Genomic DNA, 21,676 nt, shown 5'->3' with positions numbered 1-21,676 from the left:
AGATATTGATTTGATATCTTTTCTATAGAAGAATGTGATTGTATTTGGTTGAAAATAATTTTTTTCCTCAACATTCTACAAACAATACCCCACAATGACAACGTGAAAGAAGTTCATTTTGAAATCTTTTCAATTTATTAAAAATATAAAACAAAAAAAACACATGTGCATAAATATTCAAAGCCTTTGCCATGACACTCAAAATTGAGCTCTGGTGCATCCTGTTCCCACAGATCATCCTTGAGATGTTTCCACAACTTGATTGGGGTCCACCTGTGGGAAGTTCAGTTGATTGGACATGATTAGGAAAGGCATAAACCTGTCTATAGAAGGTCCCACAGTTAGTGCATGTCAGAACACAAACCAAGCCATGAAGTCCAAGGAAATGTCTGTAGACCTCTGAGACAGGATTGTATGAAGGCACAGATCTGCGGAAGGGTACAGAAACATTTCTGCAGCATTGAAGGTCCCAATGAGCACAGTGGCTTCCATCCTCCATAAATGGAAGACATTTGGAACCACCAGGAATGTTCCTAGAGTGGGTCGCTCAGCCAAAATGAGTGATCGAGGGAGAAGGGCCTTAGCCAGGGAGGTAACCAAGCACCCGATGGTCACTCTGAAAGAGCTCTACCATTCCTCTGTGGAGAGAGGAGAACCTTCCAGAAGAACAACCATCTCTGCAGCACTCCACCAATCAGGCCTGTATGGTAGAGTGGCCAGACAGAAGCCACTCTTCAGTAAAAGGCAAATGGCAGCCCACCCGGAGTTTGCCAAAAGTCACCTGAGGGACTCTCAGACCATAAGAAACAAAACTCCCTGGTCTGATGAAACAAAGATTGAACTCTTTGGCCTGAAAACCAAGTGTCATGTCTGGAGAACACCAGGCACCGCTCACCACCTGGTAAATACCATCCCTACAGTGAAGCATGGTGGTGGAAGCATCATGCTGTGGGGATGTTTTTCAAACAATCTGACAACTGCGCGGCCATGCAACACTGTACCCATATGACATTTGTATCATTTTTTTCCACACAAATAGAGCTTTCTTTTGGTGGTATTTAATCACCACTGGGGGTTTTATTTTTTGCACTATAAACAAAAAAAAAAAGCAAAAAATTTGAAAAATAAAGTTTTTCTTTGTTTCTTTTGTAAATATTTGTCAACAGGTAATTTTTTCTCCTTCACTGATGTGCGTTTTGATGAGGCTACACTGATAAGCAGCACTGATATGTTGCACTGAGGTGGCACTGGTGAGAATTGATGCTGCACTGATGGGCACTGACAGATGGCACTTTTAGGTGGCAATGCTGGGCACTTTTGGGCAGCACTGATCATCAGTGCAGAAGTTCTCTGTGACACTTGATGGTTATCAGCAGCACTTTCCTCATGCTGTAACAATGTGAGGACAGTGCTGCCGATAACCGGCAACTGTATTTACTTGGTGATCTGCTGTGTCATTGGACACAGCTGATCACGTGGTAAAAGGCCCGTGTGATGGGCCCTTTACCTTGGCATGTGATCAGTTGTGTCCGTAGGGCACAGCTATCACAGACAGCTTTGGGGGCGCGCAGGGGGTGCATTCTGGGAGGAAGTCATATGACTCCCTCCCAGAACGGGATAACAGCGCTGTAGCTGTCATTTGGCTGTAGCCCGGTTGTCAAGTGGTTAAAGTAAAGTATGCTGCTTTAAAAGCGGTTGTAAACCCTTCCATATCCTCAGTGAAGTGACTGGCCTCCGGTGATACACAGAGATGAAACAAATCCTCTGATATAAGTTGTACCTGTTTATCTGCAGTCTTCTCCACATGCATTCAAAGTGTGAAATTTCTAAAGCTTGTTTGAGAGTTCAGAAAAAAAGGGGGCAGGGAGCTGAAATTACACAGTGAGAAGAGCTCTGTGAGCTGATTGGAGGGAAGGGACACACCCCCCTCCACACAGTTCACAGGAACAGAGCTGAGGCTGTCAATCTGTTGGCGATCCCTCCCCTGCCACCCCATGTCCCCATTTTTCTCATGGTGTCAGAAAAACTTGTCAGAAGTGATTCATGCTGATAGCATAGGAAGAAGGCAGCAGGCAGAAATGACACCTAGTGCTCTGGATTGAGACAAGTACACACTATAAAGGGATATGCTTTGTTCATATTTCATGTCTGAGGTTTACAGCCACTTTAAGCTTTAAAAATTTAACTCTGAAGATAATTGGTTGCTATGCACAGTTGCCCCAGATCCAGACTGCTCCAGTCTTAAGCCGGCCATACATAAATCGAAATTCGTCCAGTTCAGTAGGGTGGTACTGGCCTCTGAACAAGACAGGGAGGATCATTTTTTTGCTGTGGCATCCGTACCCAGTTTTTACTGATACTTCCCCCCAAATCACAAGTGGCCTTATGCGGGCCATACATGTGCCGAATTCTCAACAAATTTTCTTTAGAAAATCGGAAATTTAGTGCGTTTTGCAATCCGATGGTGCCACCAATGATTTCAAACCGATATTGATTTCAACCAACCAAGCCTCCAATTTCACCTCGTGTTGCTACAGAAAAGAATTTTCGCGGCCAAACATTTTCTCTTCTTTCCAGGTCACAGGTTTTATTTCTCACGTGATTCTTCCATCATTGATTAGAAATTTGTTTGTTTTTCAAAAAATTTCCAACATGCCCGATCACCCAAATTCGATGGTTGCCCGAAAATTGGCCGTTTATGTGGCCCGCTAATGATGCGAAATTCAAACGAAAGTTCTTAGAATTTTCTTTTGTTTATCTTTTCTTTCGGAATTTGACCCGTGTATGGCCGGCTTTAGGAAGATTCACCCTCTCTATTTGACCTGTTTATCGTTATCACTGAGAGTGAAAGTGAAAAAAGATTCCAAATTTTGGGTTGTCACCAGAACAGGAATAGAGGGGAAATCATCCAATGGAGACATTACATCTGTGACAACTCACTTTGGAAGGATTTCCTCTCACTTCCTGTTTTGGCCATGGAACAGGAAGTGAAGGGAAATCCCCCAAATGAGACAGGGATGGCAAAAAAAAGGCAGACTGAGAACATTTAATGGTGGGGGTTCAGGACAGTTCACACGTTCACAAGTGTGTGCGGGGCGTGTTTGCTCATTTGCATGGGCTGCGGTACTTGAGTTTCCTGCAGAAAAAGGTGCATGCACTTTTTTTTTTTTCAAAATACGACCTGCAGGGAAATCACTTGGTCCTTTAGACCATGTGATTTCCCTGCGGTTACTAAACCCGCAAATGAGCTGCGTATTTCTATGTGTGGGGGTGCAGGATGAATGGCGGCCCTTTGCATTTTCTCACAGCAGCGAGTTGGGTGTCGGGTGGTTGCGGATCCTCATAAATGTGAACCAGGCCTAATGGTGGGGCTCAGGACAGTTAAGGTGGGCTCAGGACAGTAATGGGGGGGGGCTGAGCACAGTAATGGGGGTTTGAGGACAGCAATAAGGAATGGCTGAGGACAGTAATAGGGAAGCACCCAGGACAGTTAAGGGGGAGCTCAGGACAGAAATGGAGGGACTGTGGACAGTAGTGGCTGGGCTTAGTACAGTAATGGGGGATGGAGGACATTAATAAGGTTGTAGAGGACAATAATGGGGCGCTCATAATAGTAATAGGGGGGCTGAGGACAGTAATAGGGGGGGATCAAACAGTAATGGAGGGACTGAGGATAGTAATGGGGAGGGGCTCAGAACATTAATAGGGTCTCTGAGGACAGTAATGGGGGGTTAGTAACAGTAATGGGGGGGCTGAAGACAGTAATGTGAGGGTGCTGAGGACAGTAATGTAATGAGGGTGTTGAGACAGTAATGTGAAGGGGAGCTGAGGACAGTAATGGGAAGGGGTGCTGAGGACAGTAATGTGAAGGGGTGCTGAAGACAGTAATGGGGGGGCTGAAGACAGTAACATGAAGGGTGCTGAGGACAGTAATGGGGGGGCTGAAGACAGTAACATGAAGGGTGCTGAGGACAGTAATGAGGTGGCTGAAGACAGTAATGTGAAGGGGTGCCAAGGGCAGTATTGTGGGTGCTGAGGACAGTAATGTGAGGGGTGCTGAGGACAGTAATGGAGAGCTGATGACAGTAATTTGAGGGGGGAGGGGGTTGAGGACAGTAATGGGGGGCTGAGGACAGTAATGTAAGGGGGGAGGGGGTTGAGGACAGTAATGAGGGGCTGAGGACAGTAATGTGAGGGGGTTGAGGACGTTAATGGGGGGCTGAGGACAGTAATGTAAGGGGGGAGGGGGTTGAGGACAGTAATGGGGGGGGGGGCTGAGGACAGTAATGTAAGGGGGGGATTTTGATGTGAGGGGGGAACTGAGGATGCTGATGTAAGAACACAACCATGATGAGGCTTGATTTAGATCTCTGTATGTACGTTTGCACACGCATGTTCGTTGTAGAGTAACCCATTATGTTAATGAGCTGCTCTACCCAAGAGAAACGCAGGAAGAGAAGTCCCGACCATCTTTTTTTTTTTAATCTCTGCATGGTGCAGCACCATGTGGTTTGGGGCGCAGGAAAATGTGCCACAGGTTACGATAAGAATTAATGGCACCCCACGCATCTGCCAACGTGCAGCGCATTTCTGTGCAGGTCGGGACGCGTGCGATTCCTCAGATGTTCCCCGGCCATAGGCATGTGAACCTAGCCTAGGTGAGGGGGCTGTGATGCGAAGGATCCGAGTCATGGAAGAAAATGGGACTGCCTGGGAATTCTTCTGTGAATTTGAATTCAGAACCCGTTTTCAGGGCTCAATCCCCTCGGAGGGCTGTTGTGCATTTTATTACAATACAGAAATGTCAGGGAACACAATGGGGCGCATTTCTGTGAACACGTATCGTTGCATTCACAAATAAATTGCCCGCAATGCATTTTTTGCACAAGGCGAGACACTCCAAAAGCGCAACAACGCGCCCTAATGAGCGCATGCCCTCTGACTGTGGTAAGTGCCCGCCAAGGCGCAGTCTGTTCTGTGAGAAGACGGTGGATGTTGGTCACAGGCAGCACACACCTCCTTCCCTCACACACTGCCTTCCCTCACACACCGGGCTGTGTGTACTTGTACCCAGATGACCTCTGCACAGCACAATGGGAGATTTGTGTCAGCTGACAAAGGCCAAGTTCCTATCATGAATTCAGCTCCCTCCTCTCATATAATGCCCCTCCGGGTTTATTAGGTCTGAATCTCGCCGCCCCATTTGCTTTTTATTTTTCACCGCAAAAAAGATAAACACAAATCTCTCCATATAAGGAAACCGGAAGCGCCGCCATCTTGCTGCTCCCAGACGTTCCCTCAGCCGGCCTTGTGACCGACGCGCCGCCATCTTGACACACCCTCTCTCCTGGGGTCACGTCAGGTCATTGTCCCCCCAGCCTTTCCATCTTACTACACCCTCCCGGCCTGCCCTCTGACTGCTCCGCCAGACCCCCTCTGCCTCTTCTTCGCCCCTTGCCGCCGCCAATTTACGGTCCCCGGCGCCTCCGGCCGCTTTGTGTCTGGAGGCAACGCCCCCCTCCTCCTCCCGGGAGGCCGAGCCCCGTCTGGGGGTGTAGCAAGATGGCGGCTCTTCCGCTTCCGAAGTAATCTGGGGCCGAGGGGGGCGGTGGGAGAGTTGGTGGCTGCGGGCTGGCCGCGGGAGATCCCCCCGGAGAAGGGAGTCGGCGGTGTCCGGACAGTGTGAGGCCTGGCGGGGGAATGGCCTGACCCCTGGAGGGGAGCGGGGAGCCCGGGACTCTGGACGGTGCGGCACGAGGGACACACGGGCCTGGCCGGGATGGGAGACAGCCGGGGTGAGTGTTGTCACCGGGGGACTACAAGACCCAGCATGGCGCCTCATTGTCCGCGTATCGTGTGTCCTGTGTGTGGTGGAGCCCCCTATAGGTGGATATATGGGGGTACAGCGTGCCTATGAATGGATATCTGGGGGTACAGGGTGCCTATCAATGGATAATTTGGGGTATACAGTGCCTATGGATGGATATATGGGGGTACAAGGTGCCTATAGGTGGATATATTGGGGTACACAGTGCCTATAAATAGATATTTGGGGGTATACGGTGTCTATAGGTTTTTTTAGGGTGGTCCAGAATGCCTAGAGATGGATATATGGGTGTACATGGTGCTTATAGATGGATATATGGGGGTACTGAGTGGGTATAGATGGGTGTATAGGGGTACATGGGGCTTTTGGATGGAAATCTGGGGGGTACATAGTGCCTATAGATGGATATCTGGGGGGGAAGGGTACATGGTGCCTATGGACGGATAAATGGTGTCTATAGGTAAATATATGGGGGTGCACAGGACCTACATGGTGCCTATAGATGGATTTGTTGGGGTACACGGATAACTGTGGATAGCCAGATGGATATCTGGGTGTACAGAGTGCCTGGGGATGGACTTATTTCAGTATACACTGCCTATAGATGATAAAGGGGGTACACCATGTCTATAGGTGGATATATTGGGGTACACAGTGCCTATAAATAGATATTTTGGGGTATACAGTGTCTATAGATTTTGTTAGGGGGGTCCAGAGTGCCTAAAGTTGGATATATTGGTGTACATGGCGCCTATAGATGGATATACGGGGGTATTGAGTGCGTATAGATTGGCATATAGGGGTACATGGGGCTTTTGGATGGATATCTGGGGATACAGAGTGCCTATGGATGGATATCTTGGGGTATTTGGTGCCTACGGATGGATAAATGGTGTGTATAGGTAAATATATGGAGGTACACAGTGCCTACATGCTGCCTATAGATGGATTTGTTGGGATATAAGGTGCATATAGATTTCTTTTTTTGGGGGGGTGGGGGCAGAGTGCCTAGAGATGGATATATGGGTGTACATGGCACCTATAGATGGATATATGGGAGTATTGAGTGCATATAGATGGGCATATAGGGGTACATGGGGCATTGGGGTGGATATCTGGGGGGTACATGGTGCCTATGAATGGATAAATGATGTCTATAGGTAAATATATGGGGGTACACAGTTCTTACCTTGTGCCTATAGATAGATTTGTTGGGGTACACGGTGCCTATAGATGGATTTTGTGGGGTACACGGTGGATATCTATGGATAGCCAGATGGATATTTGGGTGTACAGAGTGCCTGGGGATGGACTTATTTCAGTATACGGTGCCTATAGGTGATAACAAGGAGTACACAATGCCTATTGATGGGAGTACACTGTGTCTATAGGTGGATATATGGGGGTACAGGGTGTCTATGGAGACACATGGGTTCATGGTGGATATCAGGGAAGGGGGGGGGGGTACACAGTGCCTTTAAATGGATATCTGGGTGTACAGGGTGCCTATGGATGGATTTATTGGAGTTTACGATACCTATTTATTTATGGGGGGTACACTGTGTCTATAGGTGGATATATGGGGGTACAGGGTGCCTATGCAGACATGAGGTTCATGGTGCCTATAGGTGGATATGGGGTGGGGGTACACAATGCCTATAGATGGATATCTGGGTGTACAGGGTGCCTATAGATGGATTTATTGGAGTACTCACCTATTGATTTATGGGGGTACACTGTGCCAATAGGTGGATATATGGGGTTACAATGTGCCTATATATGGGGTATAGTGGGACATACTTGGGGGTACACTGTGCCTCTAGACAGACATATTGGGGGGGTACACGGTGCCCAGAGATCTTGGCTGTCTATAGTTTTTGATGACAACTTCTGTCCTTGCTGGGTGATCCTGGGGGCTCTGCACCCCTACCAACCAATCCTCCCCTCCTGGGTGTCGATAGAGTGCTCATGTGCAGTGCAGGTGTGGGGGTATTTACTAAGGGATCGTACATAAATGGCTTCTGTAATGACATTGATCTGTTTTTGATGTTTTTTGGGGAGTAAAAAAAAAAAAGCAGAAAAAAATGCATGAAAAAAATGTATCTTTTTAAACTCAATGGAACTCTTCCATAGCATCTAAGCGCACCAAAAAGCATCCCCCATTGATGTCTATTAACCCATCCGTGGTGTGTTTTTGGTGTGTCCAGGTTTCACAGGTGTGTGGTTGGAGTCAGGAGTCCAGAAAATGCTGCAAAAATGTATACGCGTGTTTACTGCATTTTTCAATCTTAAAGCAGAACTAAAGTCCACAATACCTCCTTTCCAACAGCCTTGAGGTTCCTCTGTGGCATCTTCTCATTAGCCTTTTCCAGGTCTTGAGTCAGCTGTTTCTATGACGCAACTTGGGTGCTGATTTGATGGCAGTGACCACTTCCTCCTGGGTTCAGTCCATACCGAAGTACGGGCCAGACCTGTGCTCGGCCTTACAGGTTGGAGGTCTGTACCTGCATCCGTATTCTGAGTATTAGAGCTAGATGGTCAGCAGGGCAGCTCAGTAACTAGTACTATCAGAACAAGGCCCCATGCACACGGGTGACAAAACACGTGTCCAGATGTTATATATAAAAAAGTGCAGCGCTAAAACTATATAAAGTCATACATATATAAATATCACAATAGGTAAATGTGAGTAAAAATAGTCCCAGAAAAGGTGACTTGGAGTAAAAGTGCACACTAACCAGATGTGCGCATTAAAAGTGCAATGTAGAGATCATAAGGCTCATGGGGTAATCCTCAGAATGGAAATGGTGTTCACTTGGTCAGAGAAGATCCCCGGGTGGGGCAGAGCTGGGCAGGAAGAAAACCTCTTGATAACAGGGAACAGAACGAACGTTGATCCACCAGAAGAAACACGACTCCTCCACTGGGCAAAAAACGTATCTGGGAAAGAAATTGCTCCCCGCGGGGGGTCAAGAACAGATGCTCATAGTGAAGTATTGCATAAACAATTTATTGTAGAAAAAATGACAGTAGCAGAGGGGATGCATCCAATAAAATCAGACAAGCACAGACAGGACTAACCGTCCTGTCAGATGTAATAGCCGCCGTAGCTCCATGATGCTCCGACGGCGTGACGTCACGGCGTGCGTAGGCTCCTCCTTACGCGTTACGTGCCAAGCACATCCTCGGAGGAAGAACCAAACGTGTCCAGATGTGTTTAGCGCTCACTTTTAGTTCCCGTTTACATATATGAGGTTTGAACCGCATCCAATCCGCATGACATGTGAAATCACATTGCTTCCTATGGTGCCTGTTCACACACGTCTGGCACCGAATCGGTGCAGCTTAAAATAAAAAGAGTCCTGTACGATTTCTGAGAGCTGATTTGCACATGTGTGGAATGAAGCTCAGTTTTCACAGCTAACCGATGCATTAGTTGTTCATCAGTTCATTTCAGGTTTACGTCCGCTTCAAGAGGATTAGCTCAGGATCTTATCTTGTTTACACGTGCGGTTTAGGAACGGTTCCCATAGACGTCAATAGCCTATAATCCGCACCTGAAACGGACCGCACTGCTCAGAAATCGGACATGACTCCTTTTTTTTTTTTTTTTATAAATGGCACAGAATCCACCCTGCCAGTGCACTGGACATGTGTGAACAGGCACCATAGGAAGCAATGTTTTTTTTCATGTCATGCGGATTGGATGCAGTTCAAATTGCATCCAATCTGCATATATGTGATGGGGCTCCGAAATGTCTCTGGTAGCATGCAGTGCTTTGCTATGCAGCTATATGTTCTCAGTTGCATTCAGTCTAAGCTAGAATATTGTGTGTTCTGGGGCCATTTAGCCCGGTGTTCTGCAGCTAGACATGTGTAAACGCCAGTACATGGAGACACAGGTGAAATGGATCTGGGAAGTATGAAGTTGCACCGTTTTTTCGGCTAGATTCACATCCGTGTGGGTGGTGCCGCTGCGGATCTGCACAAAAATCCGTGCACCCACACCACCCGCACAGAGAAATGCGGACCTGCGGGTGGGTGCCATAAGTTCTAATGGCATGCCGCCCGCACTGGAAAACGCAACTGCACTGGGAACTGAGGTTCCTGTGCGGGCTGCAATTTTGGAAGAAGTGCAGGGACTTCCCTGCGTGTCACGGGGCATGGGAGTCCGTTCAAATGAATGGGCTCTCGTGCCCGAGCAAAACACGGCCCGCACAGCCGCATATTATTATTATTATTATTATACAGTATTTATAAAGCGCCAATAGTTCGCTCAGCGCTGTACATTACAAAGGGGGACAGAACATGTGACAGAACAATACCAATACAATGAAAAACATGAGGGGATTGAGGGCCCTGCTCCTTGGAGCTTACAATCTAGGAGGGAGGGGATGGTGGCACAGGAGGAGATAGCTGTGGGGGATGGGGTGGTAGGAAGAGTGGAGGAGGTTGGCAGGTTAGCAGGGGGTGGGGTAGGCTTCCCTGAAGAGATGGGTTTTCAGGGTGCGCCTAAAGGAGAGTAGGTGATAATCTGATGGGTTGGGGCAGGGAGTTCCAGAGGATGGGTGACACCCTGGAGAAGTCCTGGAGGCGGGCATGGGAGGAGGAGACCAGGGAACTAGAGAGAAGGAGGTCTTGTGAGGAGCGGAGTGTGCTGGGCGGTACTTGGATATTAGGTCGGTGATGTAGTTCGGGGCAGTATGGTGGACAGCTTTGTACGTCAGTGTTAGGATTTTGAATTTGATCCGTTGCGCAAACGGAAGCCAGTGGAGGGATTGGCAGAGGGGGGTGGCGGAGATGGAGCGGTTGGAAAGGTGAATGAGTCTGGCTGCCGTATTCAGGATGGACTGAAGCGGGGGGATAGCCAGCGGCGAGGCAGGCCAGTGAGGAGGGAGTTGCAGTAGTCGAGTCGTGATATGATGAGGGAGTGGATGAGCTGTTTAGTGGTTTCTGGAGTTAGGAACGTGCGGATTTTGGCGATGTTGCGGAGGTGGAGTCTGCACGAGTTTGTTAGTGATTGGACTTGGGGCTGGAAGGATAGGTTGGAGTCCAGAATGACACCCAGTACTCTGGCCTGCGGGGCGGGTTTGATGGTGGCATTGTTGGATGTGAGGGAGAAGTCAATGGGGGGTGGTGTCCGGGCTGGGGGGGGAAGACAAGAAACTCAGTTTCATATATGTGAACCGGGGCTTACTGTGCAGGAAGTGTCCTTTGTGGCCGGTGGTTCCTTGCACTTTTAAAGGGTAACTCCACTTTCGTGGGAAGAACATTCGCAAATAACAAAAACATAAGTCATATTGTAATTGAATGTTTTTAAAAGTGACCTTTCCTTTTCAATCTGCAGAATTGTAATTGTCTGTAAAATGCAATACGGCTACCTAGAGGTGTCCTGTGTACAGATGGTGTTCATAACATCCCCAGTTATGCCATTTCTTGCTTCATTGATTGGCTCACTGATTTTCCCAGAAGTCTGCACTAAGATACAAGTCAGATTTTGAGCATCCCCTGCAACAAAAATGTTAGTTTTGGCGAGATCCTCCAAAAGGGAAATTGCGTTTAAGACCCCGGTCGCACCGAGTGAGTCTTACCACGCGACTTGCAAATCACATGGCAAGTCGCACCATATTGTCCGCAATTTCAGTATCGGTACAATTTTGACTTGGTTGGAGCCGTGCCGATTTCTAAAATAGTGCATGTTCTACTTTAGGTGCGACTTGAATAGGCATCTGTGTCTTGCAAGCTGCAGATGTCTTGCAGGTCGGAACACCATCCGACTTTGAAATTGTGCAACTTCACTGGAGGTCGTACGATTTCAAAGTCAGATTGGTGTGACCATGGTTTAAAGGGATGCAGACCCTGCCACTTTCCTTATTAGAGCCCTGCAGGTGCAGCAGCTAATAGATAATTATAAAACCACTCCCATACAGATTCACTCTGCCCATGGACACAGACAAACAAACAGCTATTTCTTCAGAATAGCAAAAGGTAGGGATCTTGTTTGTTAACATCCCTGCAATGAACATACAGTAGATCACCCAGAGAGGAGTGTTTTGTTTTTTTTTTTGTTTTTTTTTTCTTAACAAAAGTGAAGTTACTCTTTAACCCCTTACCTGCCAGAGGATTTACCCCCCTTCCTGACCAGGCCATTTGCATTACAGCGCTTTGTTTCTTTAACTGACAATTGCGCGGTCATGCAGCGCTACACCCAAATGAAATTTACTTTATTTTTTCCCACGAATTGAGCTTTCTCTTGGTGGTATTAGGTCACCTGTGCGGTTTTTATTTTTTGCGCTATAAAAAAAAAAGACCAGCAATTTTGAAAAAAAAACCAATATTTTTGACTTTTTTGCTATTAAACATGTACAGTAAAAAATATTTAAAAAAAATCAAATTTCATCATAAATTTCAGCCAAAATGTTTTCTGCTCCATGTCTTTGCTAAAAAATATCCCAATATGTGTAAATTAATTGGTTTACATAAAAGTTATAGTGTTTACAAATGGCGGTAATATACTGGGATTTTTTTTTTATTAATTATTTTTTTTTTTACTAGTAATGGCGGCGATCAGCGACTTATAGCGGGACTGCGGCAGGCATTCTGACACTGGGGGGGAAGTGACTTGGTGTCACTGACATCCCCAGTGACACCAATACAGTGATCAGTGCTAATGGCACTGGGCAGGAAGGGGTTAACATGAGGGTCGATCAAAGGGTTAACTGTGTGCTGTTTCACTGTGTCCGTGTACTTCACTGTAATCACACCGCTTTGGATCATCCAAAGCAGTGTGCAGGAGCCGACAGGGAGAACTGTTTTGTTTACAAACAGTTCTACCCCCCCACACCCCCCCCCCCTGTTGGAGATGCTCGGCAATCACTGGGCGCCAGTGAGTAATCATCGGCCGGTACCCGGTGATTGACAGCTGCGGGTAGGGCACGCACACCCCCTACCCGGGAAATACAACATTGTGTGTATATATACGTCTGCCTCGCCGCTGGCTATCCCCGCTTTAGTCGATCCTGAATGCGGCTGCCAGACTCATTCACCTTTCCAACCGCTCCATCTCCGCCACCCCCCTCTGCCAATCCCTCCACTGGCTTCCGATTGCGCAACGGATCAAATTCAAAATCCTAACGCTGACCTACAAAGCTGTCCACCATACTGCCCCGAACTACATCACTGACCTAATATCCAAGTACCACCCAACACGTGCACTCCGCTCCTCACAAGACCTCCTTCTCTCTAGTTCCCTGGTCTCCTCCTCCCATGCCCGCCTCCAGGACTTCTCCAGGGTGTCACCCATCCTCTGGAACTCCCTGCCCCAACCCATCAGATTATCACCTACTCTCCTCTCCTTTTAGGCGCACCCTGAAAACCCATCTCTTCAGGGAAGCCTACCAAACCCCCCGCTAACCTGCCGACCTCCTCCACTCTTCCTACCACTCCATCCCCCACAGCTATCTCCTCCTGTGCCACCATCCCCTCCCTCCTAGATTGTAAGCTCGAAAGAGCAGGGCCCTCAATCCCCTCATGTTTTGCATTGTATTGGTATTGTTCTGTCACATGTTCTGTCCCCCTTTGTAATGTACAGCGCTGAGCGAACTATTGGCGCTTTATAAATACTGTATAATAATATATATGTGATTTTGCACACCCGTGCCGCCCTGTAGCAGTATTTCTGCTATAGGGTGGGCGGGAAAAGGTTAAAGCACATAGCACTGTTTACCTATTTTTATCTTTTTTTTTTCTTCTTCTTTGTTAATTGAAATGTCGCAGTGTGGATTTTAATTGATTTCTATGCACAGTGGCTAGGATGCAGCGCAGAGAAACAGAGCAACAGAGCTGCTCCCTTTTGGTCTCTAAAGAGGAAAAAAAAGAGAGAAAAAAAACGAACATTCATCCCCGCTTAGATGGCTGTAGCATCGATCCAATGCTGCAGCTGTCCCCCGCTGGTTCTACACCGAGAACTGAGCGTTCAAAGACAACTGATTACTCAGTTCTTGGGTCCGGTCTCAGCAGAGAGCCAGTGATTGTTGTGCTCTGCTCCTCCAGCTCCACTCACTGGAGTTTTGGACTGCGAAGGGGATGAGAGGTTCCGGCTCAGACTCTCAGCGGTGCGCAGCAACCAGAGATTTGCACGCCGCAGCCACACTCCTTTGCCTCATGACCACAGCAGGAATGATAACTTCTGCCACTTTCAGCAGGCACTGAATGGGGCTGTTTTGGAAGTGCCCTGCAACGGCATGCAATGTATGTGGTTGTGGCATGCTAGTGTGGGGATCAAGGGGTTAAGGCAGTTTTGCAAAGAGCGAGCGGAAGTCTGAAGAGCGAGCAGAATGGAGAGCACTGCAAATGTGAACTGGCCTAAAGGCTTCCCCAGGCACATTCACACACAGATCGCTCTTCAGAGAGCATTTGAACGCTGTAACCCCTTGATTTCCACACTAGCCTCTTGCAATTGCATGCAGTTGTGGGGAACATGGAGAGCGGCACCATTTACTTGCATGGGTTGCGATCAGTGGGCACAATGCCCACAAAAGCTTCCAAGGGGGGGTAAATCCTGCCATGGCTGCGAAGCAACTCATCGTGACGTGTGTACACCACTGCAGCTAAAGAGGGTAGTGGTTGGGGGTAGCCAAAGAACAGCTCAACTGTGGGGTGTTAGGCTGGCCATACATTATACAATTATCTGGAGATTTTTGGATTAGATTTACCAAAAACCATATAATAGGAGGACAAACCTAAACAACACTTTCAGTTGTATCCAATTAGGCAGGCCCTTGCACTACACAGTTGAAGGTAAATCTAAAGGAAATTGGGCAGAAAATTGGAAGATAATTGTATAATGTATGGCCAGCCTTAGGCTGGCCAGAGATGGATTGAAATTCAGCTGGGTTAGCAGCGACCGCCCAAATTTCCATCTATCTCTGAGCTGGTTGATTGTACAGAAGTTAATCTCTTGATTGACTAATGCACAACCAGCCTGTCCTTTATTTATTTATTGCTCAATCAGTGCCACCGGCTGTAGCCAGCAACTCTGATCTTTGAGTTCTGACAGCAGGGGGGCTCTCCCCACTGCCAGAGTTCATTGCCCCATCAACACCAAATTTTTATTTTTTTTTTCAACCTGCATCATTATTATTATTATACAGGATTTATATAGCGCCAACAGTTTTCTACGCACTTTACAATATAACGGGAGACAATACAGCAACAATACAGTTCAATACAAGAGGGTTAGGAGGGCCTGATCCTGGGAGCTTACAATCATCTATGGCCTGCCTTACTGCCCCCCCCCAACCAGTAGTGTGAACAAGCACTTCTGCATGTGTTCTGTTATTATGCATGTCAGCGTGGTACAGAATATGCGCCTGGAGGATTTTTTACCGCATTGACATGCGTAACGTCAAAGCAAGCTGTGCACACGAGTGGGTAAAGGGCAATGCGGTGAAGCAATGGTATTTACCCAAATACAGGGGCGTAGAGCCATTCACTTGTATGATAAGCTGTACCTCCCAGCTGTGGGAAAGCGTAGAGTTTTTTTACATTGGGCATATTAAAGTGGAATTTTAGTTTGGAGTCCTGCTAGAGCACTAAAGGCTGGCCCCTTTTGCAGGTATAACTATGTAAAACATTACAAATAAGTGTCTATACTGTTTAAAATTCAGTAATACACTCTCACCCTGCTCTGCACATGCTCAGCTGATCACTATATTTAGGCACTGTGCCAAAAATAGAGTACAGTCTGCTGACAGTCTAATGATTTACTGCTGCTCAGGAGCTCTGGGCTTCAGCAAAATGGCTGCCTTCGAGAAGAAAGAACAATTTACAGCACACAAAAAATTTGGTAGCATTATTAACCACTTGCCGACTGCACCGAAAGCTGGCTACACGCGGTTGGCCAGTTCTGGGAGGACGTCTTCCCAGAACCCTGTCCCCTGTGCGAATCACGTGTGCTGTGAGACTGCTGTGTCCTTTGGACACAGCTGATCACAGATTGGGGTAAAGGGTCAATCACAGTGGTCCTATACCATGTGATCAGCTGTGACCAATCTCAGCTGGTCACATGTAAACAGACCTGCCGGTTATCCGCAGTCCTTTCCTCGCACGCTGGGGGGTATTTACTAAAAGTAGAGTGCAAAAAATCTGATTGGCTACCATGCACAGCTGCACCAGATTTTCAGTGCTCCAGTTTTTGTAAATCTACCCTGCTCAATGTGAGAAAAGGAGAGCTGATAACCGCATAATAAAAACTGAGAAACTTTTTTTTCCCCCCTCTCCTCCCCATTTTTGGTCTTTTGTCGGTTTGTTTCGCAAAAATAAAAAACTCAATGGTGATTAACTGCTTCCCAGCTGCCCTATAGCAGAAATACTGCCACAGGGCGGCACAGCTGTGCAAAATCACGTGTGTATATATACATGATTGTGCATTTCCGAGTAGGGGGTGCGCGCGCCCTACCCACGCCTTTCAATCACCGGGTCCCGGCTGGTGATTGCTGAGGATCTCCGACGGGGAGGAGAACTGCTTGTAAACAAAACAATTCTCCCTGTCGGCTCGTGCACACTGCTTTGAATGGCTGTGCACAGCACAACCATCCAAAGCAGTGTGATTGCAGTGAAGCGCATGGACACAGGACATAGTGAAACAGCACACAGTTAAACCCTTTGATCGACCCTCATATTAGCCCCTTCCTGCTCAGTGCCATTAGTACAGCTTTTTTTTTTTTGTTAGCACTGGTCACTGTATTGGTGTCACTGGGGATGTCACTGGGGATGTCAGTGACACCAAGTCAGTTCCCCCCCAGTGTCAGAATGCCCGCTGCAGTACCTCTATAAGTTGCTGATCGCTGCCATTACTAGTAAAAAAAAAAAAAAAAGAAAGAAGAACCCAGTCTATATACCGCCAATAATTGTAAATGCTATAACTTTCACGTAAACCAATTCATTATTATTATTATACAGTATTTATAAAGCGCCAATAGTTCGCTCAGCGCTGTACATTACAAAGGGGGACAGAACATGTGACAGAACAATACCAATACAATGCAAAACATGAGGGGATTGAGGGCCCTGCTCCTTGGAGCTTACAATTTAGGAGGGAGGGGATGGTGGTACAGGAGGAGATAGCTGTGGGGGATGGAGTGGTAGGAAGAGTGGAGGAGGTCGGCAAGTTAGCAGGGGGTGGGGTAGGCTTCCCTGAAGAGATGGGTTTTCAGGGTGCACCTAAAGGAGAGGAGAGTAGGTGATAATCTGATGGGTTGGGGCAGGGAGTTCCAGAGGATGGGTGACACCCTGGAGAAGTCCTGGAGGCGGGCATGGGAGGAGGAGACCAGGGAACTAGAGAGAAGGAGGTCTTGTGAGGAGCGGAGTGTGCGTGTTGGGTGGTACTTGGATATTAGGTCAGTTATGTAGTTCGGGGCAGTATGGTGGACAGCTTTGTACGTCAGTGTTAGGATTTTGAATTTGATACGTTGCGCAATCGGAAGCCAGTGGAGGGATTGGCAGAGGGGGGTGGCGGAGATGGAGCGGTTGGTAAGGTGAATGAGTCTGGCAGCCGTATTCAGGATGGACTGAAGCGGGGATAGCCAGCGGCGAGGCAGGCCAGTGAGGAGGGAGTTGCAGTAGTCGAGTCGTGATATGATGAGGGAGTGGATGAGCTGTTTAGTGGTTTCTGGGGTTAGGAACGTGCGGATTTTGGTGATGTTGCGGAGGTGGAGTCTGCATGAGTTTGTTAAAGATTGGACTTGGGGCTGGAAGGATAGGTTGGAGTCCAAAATGACACCAAGTATTCTGGCCTGCGGGGCGGGTTTGATGGTGGCGTTGTTGGACATGATGGAGAAGTCAATGGGGGGTGGTGTCCGGGCTGGGGGGAAGACAAGAAACTCGGTTTTGGAGAGGTTCAGTTTAAGGAAGTGGAGCGACATCCAGTCTGATATGTCGCTCAGTAGGTGTGTGATTCGGGCGGAGACTGAGGGGGTGAGGTGGGGGGTTGAGAGATAGATTTGTGTGTCGTCTGCATAGAGGTGGTAGTTGAAGTCGTGAGAGTGTATGAGTTGGCCAAGGGAGGAGGTGTAGATGGAGAAGAGAAGGGGCCCGAGGACAGAGCCTTGAGGGACCCCAACAGAGAGGGGGAGTGAGAGGGAGGTGGTGGCATTATAGGTAACGCTGAAAGAGCGTATTGGGATATTTTTTTATTTATTTATTTTTCAGCAAAGGCCTGTAGCAGATTACAATTTGGCCTAAATGTATGCCAAAATTTGATACTTTAAATTTTTTTTTATTGGACATGTTTAACCATTTCCATACCGGGCAATTTTCCCCCTTCCTGCCCAGGCCATTTTCCAGGTTTCAGCGCTCTCACACTTTGAATGACAATTGCGCGGTCATACAACATTGTACCCAAACTAAAAATTTTCTCATTTTCTTCACACAACTAGAGCTTTCTTTTGGTGGTATTTAATCACCGCCGGGGTTTTTATTTTTTGCTAAATTATCAAAAAAATACCGAAAAATTTTGAAAAAAACCCCACATTTTTCTTTGTTTCTGTTATAAAAGTTTGCAAATAAATAATTGTTCTTCATAAATTTAGGCCGAGATGTATTCTGCTACATGTCTTTGGTGAAAATAACCCAAATTAGGATGTATTTTTTAGTTTGTAGGAAAGTTATAGAGTTTACAAACTATGGTATAGATCTGAATATTGATCAATCCTGAAGTACTGATGGCCAATCTAATTTCTTGAGGTCCAAGAATGTCAGAACAGTACAGATATCCCCCAAATGACCCCTTTTTGCAGAGTAGACAGTCGGACGTACTTTATAAGAGGCATGGCGAGTTTTTTGAATTTGTATTTTTTTGTCATAATTTTTCGGAAAATAAAAAAATTGAAAAAAATTATTTTCACTATTTTTTTTTTTTTTTTTTTTACTGTCACCAGTGCAGTACAGCGTCTTCATATAACTGGCATGGCGGTGATCAGGGACACTGACTGTTGGCAGTATGAAAAAAATATATATATTTTTTGTTTTATTTTTTATTATTTTTTTTTCTTTTTAAGATTTTTTTTTCATATTTCACTATGTCCAAAGTAGTACAATGTTACCATAGTAACATTGTAGTACTTTGGGAGAGTGATCAGTATTTATTTTTTTTTTTACACACAATTTGTTTATAGCAAAGAATTACTTTGCTATAAGCAAGCATTTACCTGAATGACATAGATTCATTCAGGGCTTTTTTTTTTTTTTTTTTGTGCTTAGCTGTGATTTGGCCACAGCTAATCACATGACATGTGCATGTGACCTGCTGTGACCATTCACAGCTAGACACTAGTATACAATGGATGGCATGAATGAAGCCATCCATTGTATACAACTGTCATGTGACCTGCTGTGATTGGTCACAGCAGGTCACATGGTTCCGGCAATGGGGCCGATACTCAGATCTGTCATCGGCCATGTCCGAGGTACACGGCGGGTGACAGATCGCGCCGCTGCGTGGCTCTGCAAGCGCGAAAAGTGCGCATGTGCAGGAGGACGCCATTTGTTGTCCAACCCGGAAATCCGATACATTTTTCCGGCCGCCTTTTGGCTATTGGCCGGGCCTGTATTGGTTAATAGCAAAAACTCAAACATTTTTTTTTTCTCCAAATTGTTGGTCTTTTTTTTTTTTTATAGCGCAGAAATTAAAAACCACACAGGCGATCAAATACCACCAAAACAAAAGCTCAATTCGTGGGGAAAAAAGGACGTACGTTTCATTTGGGTGCAGCGTTGCATGACTGCCCAATTGTCAAAGTAATGCAGCACTGTAATGCAAAAAATGGCCTGGTCAGGAAGGGGGGTAAATCTTCAGGAGGGCAAGTGGTTAAATACCACCAAAAGAAAGCTCTACCTGTCTCATGAAAATGATAAAAAAAAAAAAAGTCATATGGGTACAGTGTTACATGACCACGCAATTGTCATTCAAAATGCAAAAGCAGTGAAAACTGACCTGGGCAAGAAGGGGGTGAGAGTGCCGGTATTGTCTAAGTGGTTATCATGGAATGTTTGTTCCTTCCTAAAGAACATTATTTTTTTATTAAGTTGTTATGAGTAAAGTTCCGCTTTGACGTCTGTATACAGCTGTGCGCATGAGGTCCATTTTGGCCAAACATTTCTTTTCTCATTGGATGTCAGACTTTCTCATGAATTGGCAGGTTGGCACTGCAGATTGAGACTTCTGATTTGCATAGTAATAGATGGCCGCTTTTGTTGTGAGCAAAATAATCAACGCATTTAGCCACCTGTGCCATATTCCACATGATGTAGCTGACAATAGAAGTGCTGGCATGAATTCTGCATACACTGAGAGAGATCAGGGAGCCATACATGTGACAGATTCCACAAGCCAGGTAACCATTGTACCTCCGGAAATGATGTTTCATGCCTAATAATGGGGTTGGCATGGAAAATGTCAAATATGAACATTAGGTGCTTTGTGGACTGTGATCTCGGCTGTAATGAGCCATTAGGTAGCCAGGCAACATGTCTCCATTGAGGAGAATCAAGGACATGCAAGTGAAAAAGGAAAATAAATGTTCTTGTTGTACGTAGAATATTACAGGTCTGCAAGCTGCAGGGGGACTACAGGTCCATAGATGGATCCCCTGCTGAGTTGGATCTGAACAGAAACCAATTAATACCAGTGGGTGTCTGAATGTGCCCGAATGTGCATTAATTTTAATCCATTTACCTTTCTTCCATTCAGGTCTGCAAAATCATTCCTGAGTACACAATTTCTATGCTTGGTGTGATGAACCTCAGCAGACCTGGATGTACAGACGCCAGCCATAGGGATAAATTACTGTCCATTTTTGATCCATCTAAAGCCATCCATGCACCACACTAGCCTTTCTCAACCAGGGTGCAGTCAGAGATTGTTAGGTGTGCTGCGGGCTCCTGGTTGAGAGAGACTGTAGATCGAGCTCCCGCTGTGCTAATGTACAGCGCATATCTCCGCTGGTCTCAGCTCTGTATAGATAAGATTGGGACTGAACCTTCCATTGCTCTGTCTATTACTTCCCCTGATCGAGCTCCCGCTGTGCCAATATACAATTCAGAGCTCCACCAGTCCCAGCCCTGTATACAGTATCTCCCAGAAGTGAGTCCACCCCTCACATTTTTGTAAATCTTTTGATTCTATCTTTTCATGTGACAACACTGAAGAAATGACAGTTTGCTACAATGTGACGTAGTCAGTGTACAGCTTGTATAACATGTGAATTTGCTGTCCCCTCAAAATAACACACAGCCGTTTGTCTACACATCTGGCAACAAAAGTGAGTACATCCCAAAGTGACAATGTCCAAATTGGGCCCAATTAGCCATTTTCCCTCCCTGGTGTCATGTGACTCATTAGTGTTACAAGATCTCAGGTGTAAATGGGGAGCAGGTGTGTAAATTTGGGGTCATCGCTTTCACTTTCTCATACTGGTCACTGGAAGTTCAGCATGGCACTTCATGGCAAAGAACTCGCTGAGGACCTGAAAAAAAAAAAGAATTGTTGCTCTACATAAAGATGGCCTAGGCTATAAGAAGATTGCCAAGACCCTGAAACTGAGCTGCAGCACGGTGGCCAAGACCATACAGCGGTTTAACAGGACAGGTTACACTCAGAACAGGCCTCGCCTTGGTCGAACAAAGAGGTTGAGTGCACGTGCTCAGCGTCATATCCAGAGGTTGTGTTTGGGAAATAGACGTATGAGTGCTGCCAGCATTACTGCAGAGGTTGATGGGTGGGGGGTCAGCCTGTCAGAGCTCAGACCATACGCCAGACACTGCATCAAATTGGTCTGCATGGCTGTCGTC

The 21,676-nt window shown here is 46.6% G+C and overlaps 1 protein-coding gene across 4 annotated transcripts in view; it reads left to right on the top strand.

The window, feature by feature from the left end:
• The first annotated feature begins 5,567 nt into the window (after nt 1-5,567).
• Nucleotides 5,568-21,676, top strand: part of RXRB (retinoid X receptor beta) — a 78,790-nt gene continuing 62,681 nt past the window's right edge. The window contains exon 1 of one of the 4 annotated variants that reach the window (XM_089657171.1): nt 5,568-5,795. In XM_089657171.1, the coding sequence (XP_089513297.1) occupies nt 5,780-5,795 (16 nt within the window). In that variant the 5' untranslated portion in view covers nt 5,568-5,779. The remainder of the gene's footprint in view (nt 5,796-21,676) is intronic. The other 3 variants (XM_089657172.1, XM_089657173.1, XM_089657174.1) reach the window with 3 other exon arrangements.

Source organism: Staurois parvus, unplaced genomic scaffold, assembly GCF_062004578.1.
Source record: "Staurois parvus isolate SC_StPar_1 unplaced genomic scaffold, SC_StPar_1.0 ptg000973l, whole genome shotgun sequence".
In the NCBI taxonomy this organism is placed as follows: domain Eukaryota; kingdom Metazoa; phylum Chordata; class Amphibia; order Anura; family Ranidae; genus Staurois; species Staurois parvus.
The sequence above is the reverse complement of the archived record's forward strand: the minus strand, read 5'-3'. Positions and strand labels throughout refer to the sequence as shown.